The 7509-nt window shown below is 47.8% G+C and overlaps 1 protein-coding gene across 1 annotated transcript; it reads left to right on the forward strand.

Annotated features, from left to right (window-relative positions):
- The first annotated feature begins 1421 nt into the window (after positions 1–1421).
- LOC134289799 (uncharacterized protein K02A2.6-like) lies at positions 1422–6524 on the forward strand. The gene has a single exon (XM_062856328.1). The coding sequence runs from the start codon at positions 1783–1785 to the stop codon at positions 6232–6234; it is 4452 nt and encodes a 1483-aa protein (XP_062712312.1). The 5' UTR covers positions 1422–1782; the 3' UTR covers positions 6235–6524.
- Positions 6525–7509: the final 985 nt, after the last annotated feature.

Below are 7509 nucleotides of genomic sequence, written 5' to 3' on the forward strand. Positions count from 1 at the left end.
AAACCAACAAAAAAGTTCTTTCATTTAGTCAAGGTTTACATTCAGAAAGTTCGGCTGGAAGAACCTGATAGAATAATTTTGTTTGATGTTTGCTTGTTGTATTCGAAAACTGGCACTCGAAATTAAATGGCGCTTGTCCCTATTTGGGGAAAAATCAACACCATCTTTGTCAACAAGTAGAGTGAGTGGAAATTTTATAGCTTTACCATCGGAAAATAACCGACCACGTGTTCTACATATTATTACGATCGAAGGCGCGGCTATGAAACGTGAGCTGAGATTTTAGTTGGCACATTAATAGAAAAACTTGTTGATTCTGTAATATGGGATTAGGTGTCAATGCTCTCAAAAACAGAGTTAGGAGTCAATACTCTCGTATTGTGAAAAACAGTTGATATGCAATGAAACCCCGTGGCAGTGTCAAAACAATTTTTATTTCTCACACTCCGCTGTCCTAGAGCACGTTGGTGAGGTTTCTACGAGCTAGTCATCCTAAAAGGCTTACCTTAATAGTCCGATAATTTGAAATTTAGCTGTCTATTACACGTATCCCGTTATTACAGATAAAGCTGCTTCAGTTGTTGGACTTGATTATTTTACATTATTTTATGAATTTGTATTAGATTTTTTTACATAACCTACTCATTTGCCAATCAATACTTTCATTAACTCATCACTTCTCCTATCTACCACATCACCGCATCAGTTTGCCCCATCCCCAAAGCAGCTATACTTTGCCAACTACAAGACATCCAACAGCAACAACAACTGTTAGCACCCTCGTTAGCCTCTATGAAGGAGCCGCACCACGTACAGTGTATGAGACAATTATCCGTACAACATTTTTTTCGTCGAAATAATTTTTCATTGAAGTGTTCATAACTTTTTTTTATACTTCAATAAAAAACGCTGAAATTTTGACCAATCATCAACCATATATTGAAGCTCCATTGCTTAAATTTTGTGCAAAATTGAATAAGTTTTCTGAAAGATATAGAACTCTTTGTAAAGTTTGATGGCTGATTAAGAAAAAAAATCAACACTCCGTATCTCAAAAAATATTGGATGAAATATTTTCAAACTTTTACATATAATCTGCGAAACATTTTCCACTAATAAAAGTGCATTAACTGAACGAAAAATGCATAGGACCTACTTTGCATATGTAGTTTAGTAGGTCCTGTATAAAAATATTACATTAAGGCTCAAATGAGAATCGCACATTATTCAAAACTGAAAAAGCACTTTTCTCCAGAATGACAAAAAAAAGCGAACAAAACCAGCGAGTCCGATTGTCATAATTGATGAAATAAACAATCGGACATACTTATTTTCTTCGTTTTGTGGATCATTTTGGGAAAAAGTGCTTTCATAGTTCTAGAACATTTGCCATTCTCAATTGAGCTTTAAGAAAGTGTTGGGGACAACATTAACGCGGATAGTCCCTACCTATGCCGCCGCCGCTGGACTCGCGGGCGACTGTACATCTGTCACCCTTTGATGTCGACACAGCGCATACATGTGTAATTGTTATGAATGAATGTTGTCCAAATGTAAATAAAGTTAGTTTGTTATTGTTTCGTTTTACCGCAACAACGCGTTTTAATTCGTTCGTCCGATAATTATGTTTTAATTTGTTTCTCGCGCTAATGTTCTCGGTACGCGAGTTCGGCCACCACGTACGGGCGCGGGATACAAAAGTGGCGACTTCGGGAGTGGCTAATATTGTGAAAAATAGCTAATTAATTAGCCACCGTGACACCCACGGCGAAGCGGCGAAGGATGAGTGAGGGTAGTGCTGGTCAAATCCCGTCGCAAAATGGGAACCAGCAGCCTCCGACTAACGTGCAGCAGCAGTTTCGACCGCCGCCGGTAGTGAATGTGCCCCCTCCCAGTGTGAGTTTTCCTCCGCCCGGACAGATGGACCCGTACTTACTGTGGTTCCAGCAGCAGCAGCAAAGTTATGTTGCTGAACTTTTCAGGCAGCAGCAGGAGGTGATGCAACAGCAGCAGCAATCGTTCATGGCCCAGCAGGAACAGTTGATACGGAGCATCCTGACGTCGATCCAGGTGCAGGTTCCGTCGAATCCGGAGGCGATATTGGACTCGCTCGCCAGCAATATAAAGGAGTTCAGATACGATCCGGAAAACAACGTTACGTTCGCTGTTTGGTACAGTCGGTATGAGGACCTGTTCGAGAAGGATGCCAGCCGGCTGGATGGTGAAGCGAAAGTGAGATTGCTGATGCGGAAGCTGGGGATGTCGGAACACGAAAGGTACGTCAGTTTCATTCTACCGAAAGCGCCGAAGGAGTTCGACTTTCCGACGACGGTGAAGAAATTGAGTGCTTTGTTCGGTGCAGCCGAGTCCGTTATCAGTCGGAGATATCGTTGTCTGCAGATTTCGAAGCAGCCGCAGGAGGACTACGTTTCGTACGCGTGCCGCATCAATAAATCTTGTGTGGAGTTCGAGTTGTCCAAACTCTCGGAGGAGCAGTTCAAGTGCCTCGTGTTTGTTTGTGGACTGAAGTCCGACAAGGATGCGGAAGTGCGGCTGCGGCTTTTGTCGAAGATCGAGGAGCGGAACGATGTGACGTTGGAGCAGCTTTCCGAAGAGTGTCAACGATTGCTGAATTTGCGACACGATACGGCGATGATCGAGGAGCACTCGACCGCCGTGAATGCCCTGAGGACGAATCAGCAGCGGTTCAAGAGTGGATCACCGTCGAAATTCCACCAGTCCGGTGGGGAGAAAAGTGGTTCCGGATCAAGTAGCGGCAAGGCAAGTCCGGAAATAGCGTGCTGGCTCTGCGGAGGAATGCACTACGCCAGAGAGTGCAGCTACAGGACCAGCAAGTGCAGCGATTGTGGCAAGGTTGGCCATAAAACTGGTTACTGTAGGAGTGCAGCGAAGGTCAAGCCCCGGCGATGGAAGCAAAATGTCGCATCGACGAAAGTAGTGACCGTCAACTCGTGCAGTGTGCAGCAGCGTCGAAAGTACGTACCGGTCGGGATCAACGGATCGCCAGTGCGTCTGCAAATCGACACCGGTTCAGACATCACCATCATTTCTTCGGAATCGTGGAGGAACATTGGCAGCCCTTCAATGACCGTGTCGACGGTCGTAGCCAAGTCAGCGAGCGGTAGGCCCCTGCAGATTGAAGGTGAGTTCACATGCGATCTTTCCATTGATGGACGAGTGATGCGTGGCACGGTACGTGTTACGAAGGAGGAGCTCCACCTACTGGGTTCCGACATGATCGATGTTTTTGGATTGTGGTCGGTTCCGTTGGACTCCATTTGTAACCGTGTCAGCAGTACTCCAGCCAGCGTAAGCAAGCTGCAAGCCGAGTTCCCGCGAGTGTTCGCTGGTAGTCTCGGGCTCTGCAAGAAAGCGAAGGTGCAGTTCCAGCTGAAGACCGGAGTGACCCCTGTGTTTCGGCCGAAGCGTCCGGTTGCGTACGCGATGTACCAGGCAGTCGACAACGAGCTGGACCGATTGGAACGTGCGAAGATCATCACACCGGTAGATTTTTCGGAGTGGGCAGCTCCGATTGTGGTGGTCCGTAAAGCGAATGGGAAGATCAGGATCTGCGGAGACTATTCGACGGGACTGAATGAAGCGCTGCAACCTCATCAGTATCCGTTACCTCTGCCGCAGGATATCTTCGCCAATCTTGCAAACTGCACGGTCTTCAGTCAGATTGACCTGACGGATGCGTTTCTGCAAGTGGAGGTGGACGAAGGCTCTCGTAACCTCCTGACGATCAACACGCATCGTGGTCTGTACCGCTACAATCGTCTTCCGCCGGGAGTGAAAGCTGCGCCCGGAGCATTTCAACAGCTGATCGATACGATGTTGGTCGGGTTGAAAGGAGTGAGCGGCTACCTGGACGACATTGTTGTTGGCGGCGTCGACGAAGAAGATCACAACAGGAATCTTCGTGCGGTGCTGCAGCGGATCCAGGAGTTCGGATTCACCATCCGAGCGGAAAAGTGTAGCTTCGGGAAGAGCCAAATCCGCTATCTGGGGCATCTGTGCGATCGGCACGGAATACGGCCTGACCCGGCAAAAATCGAAGCGATCCAGATGCTGCCTGCGCCGAAGGACGTCAGCGGAGTTCGTTCTTTTCTGGGCGCAATAAACTATTACGGAAAGTTCGTGCCCAACATGCGCACGCTTCGGTTCCCGCTCGACGAGCTGCTGAAAGAGAAAGGAGAGTTCCGATGGACTGCCGAGTGTCAGCGTTCCTTCGAACGGTTCAAGGAGATCCTTGGTTCCGACCTTCTGTTGACCCACTACGATCCGCGACGAGAGATCATCGTTTCGGCGGATGCTTCATCGATCGGCGTCGGCGCAACTATCAGCCATAGGTTCCCCGACGGTTCAGTGAAGGTGGTTCAGCACGCGGCACGAGCGCTTACGAAGGCTGAGATGGGCTACAGCCAGCCGGATCGCGAAGGACTGGCAGTGGTGTTCGCTGTAACGAAATTCCACAAGATGATTTTCGGCAGGAAGTTTCGTTTGCAGACCGACCACGCACCTTTGGTTCGGATTTTCGGCTCACGGAAAGGTATTCCGGTGTACACGGCGAACCGTCTTCAGCGCTGGGCGCTGACGTTGCTGTTGTACGACTTCACCATCGAGTACGTGCAAACGGAGAAGTTCGGGAACGCCGATGTCCTGTCGAGGCTGATCAACAACCACGCCAAGCCTGACGAAGATTACGTTATTGCGAGCGTGATTTTGGAGGAGGATTTGCGGTTTGTAGCGGACGAAGCAGTAAGCTGTCTTCCGCTCAGTTTCAAGTCGGTGGAACAGGAGACGCAATCCGACGAACAGCTGCGCAAAGTGTACCGGTATCTTCGAGAAGGCTGGCCGGAAGAGGCGAAGATCGTGGATCCGGAGATACGCCGGCTCCTTGGAAGGCGAGATTCGCTGTGCACCGTTGGGAAGTGCATCATGTTCGGAGAACGCTTGGTGATTCCCGAGAAGCATCGGCAGCGGTGTCTGCGGCAGCTGCACCGGGGACACCCCGGAATCCTACGAATGAAGGCGTTGGCGAGAAGTTATGTGTATTGGCCGTCGATTGATGAGGAGATTGCCCAGTACGTGAAGGCGTGCAAGCACTGCGCTTCCGTAGCAAGGAGTCCACCGAAAGAAGCACCCGTTCCGTGGCCTCGACCAACTGGCCCATGGAAGCGAGTTCATGTGGACTACGCCGGTCCTATCGACGGAGTACACTACTTGCTGGCAGTCGACGCGCATTCGAAGTGGCCGGAAGTGGTGCCAACACAACGGATCACTTCCACAGCCACGATCAGCATCTTGAGAAGCATCTTTGCCCGGCTGGGAATGCCTGAAACGCTCGTCAGCGACAACGGGACGCAGTTCACGAGCAGCGAGTTCCAGCAGTTCTGCAGCGACAGTGGCATCGATCACGTCACCACGGCACCGTTTCACCCACAGTCGAACGGTCAGGCTGAAAGGTTCGTGGACACGTTCAAGAGGGCGTTGAAGATGATCCAGGAGGGGAAGGTCGGCGTTGGAGAAGCGTTGGATGTTTTCCTGTTGACCTACCGCACAACACCGAATCGACAGGTCGACGAAGGTAAATCACCGTCCGAAGCAATGTTCGGCCGGCGCATCAGGACAAGTCTGGACCTGCTTCGCCCTCCACCAGAGCGCCCACCGAGTGACGAAAAGGAAGGAAACCGAAGGAGCTTCTTTGCACACGATGCCGTCTATGCGAAGGTGTACAGCAACAACAAGTGGCGCTGGGCACCTGGAACGGTATGTGAAAAGATCGGCAAGGTGATGTACACCATCTGGGTTGAGGATCAGCGGATGGTTCGAGCGCATGTTAACCAGATGCGCAGTCGTGGCGGTACTACACCAGGTAGCAACAGGCCGCAGTCAGCACTGCCTCTAGACGTTCTGCTGGATGCGTGGAGCATTCCGAGAACTGCGCCGCCAATCCCAACACCATCTTTGTTCCCGACGGACCCCACGGACTCGTCAAGAGAGTTCCCACCGTTGCCACCTGTGCCGTCTGCGTCCTCGTCGGTGTCTACGTCCATGTCCTCGTCATCATCGTCATCTATGTCTGCTACGTCAGCATCCCCGGAGTTCGCATCGGCAGATAGCGAACCAGTTACTCCGGTACAGCTTCCACGAAGGTCTTCCAGAGCTCGAAGGCCTCCGCAGTGGTTCGACCCGTACCATCTCTATTGAGAAGGGGGGATGTTGGGGACAACATTAACGCGGATAGTCCCTACCTATGCCGCCGCCGCTGGACTCGCGGGCGACTGTACATCTGTCACCCTTTGATGTCGACACAGCGCATACATGTGTAATTGTTATGAATGAATGTTGTCCAAATGTAAATAAAGTTAGTTTGTTATTGTTTCGTTTTACCGCAACAACGCGTTTTAATTCGTTCGTCCGATAATTATGTTTTAATTTGTTTCTCGCGCTAATGTTCTCGGTACGCGAGTTCGGCCACCACGTACGGGCGCGGGATACAAAAGAAAGTTTTAAGAAGCTGAAAACACTTGGCACTTTTATCGATCAAAATATGATAAATTTCCAAATAATACTCTGAACATATACAGATGTTTCATATTTTTTGTAGTGAATAAAAACTTCAAACAAAGCTGCATATGAAAGCCTTCAGTATAAGTTGTAACACAACAAAAAATGAAAAAGTTTCATAAAGTACATATTAAGATATAATATTTTGAAAATTTGTTCAAAAATCTTAGGTATAAGTTTTTTTTTTAAGTTTTATAAATTGCAGATAATTTATTCGATCTCGCTCAAAATTTTACCATTGGAGCTCTTATATATTGTTTATGATTGGTCAAAATTTCGTCGTTTGTGATTGACGTATAAAAAAGTTATGAACATTTGAATGAAAAATTACACAGCGTAACAAAAATTAACTTTTTGTCTGTCTCAAGAGCAAACTTATGTGTCTCCGAAGGATTTTGGGCCGCTGAATCCGAATCCGGGCTCAGATTTGCTCTAACACGTCACAATTTTGAGCTATACCTCAATTTATAGGGCGAAATATGCGATTCTGGGCTTTTTTGACTGCAAGCCATTAAGCAAGGAAATATTTTTTTAAGCAATGAAAAGGTTAATTGGTCAATTAAATTGTTTCATGTATTTTCTATCTTATTAACACAAAAAAGCATTTTATGTTGCACTACTATTGCAAAATAAATTCATTTGAAAAATGTTACTTTCGACATAGAATTTTTGCCATATGGGGCAAGATGGCCACCCCATCGGGGCAAGACGGCCACAGAGCTAAATTTTTACATTTAGTATGTTTTAATCCCTAAGCAACGTTCACGTAGACGAATTCTTATACCACCTCGAAAATATTCCCGTCTATCGTAAAATCGCTGCCAAGGTTTGTCCTGTCTCGCTCAGTCCTGTAGGAAATTGATAATGTTATTATAAAATAATGAGTAGATAATTTGCTTCGGTGTTCCGAGACAT

Source organism: Aedes albopictus, chromosome 3 (assembly GCF_035046485.1).
Source record: "Aedes albopictus strain Foshan chromosome 3, AalbF5, whole genome shotgun sequence".
Classification (NCBI taxonomy): domain Eukaryota; kingdom Metazoa; phylum Arthropoda; class Insecta; order Diptera; family Culicidae; genus Aedes; species Aedes albopictus.

Excerpts from the sequence above, each read along its gene's own strand:
- LOC134289799 (XM_062856328.1), top strand. The coding sequence starts at position 1,783 with ATGAGTGAGGGTAGTGCTGGTCAAATCCCGTCGCAAAATGGGAACCAG.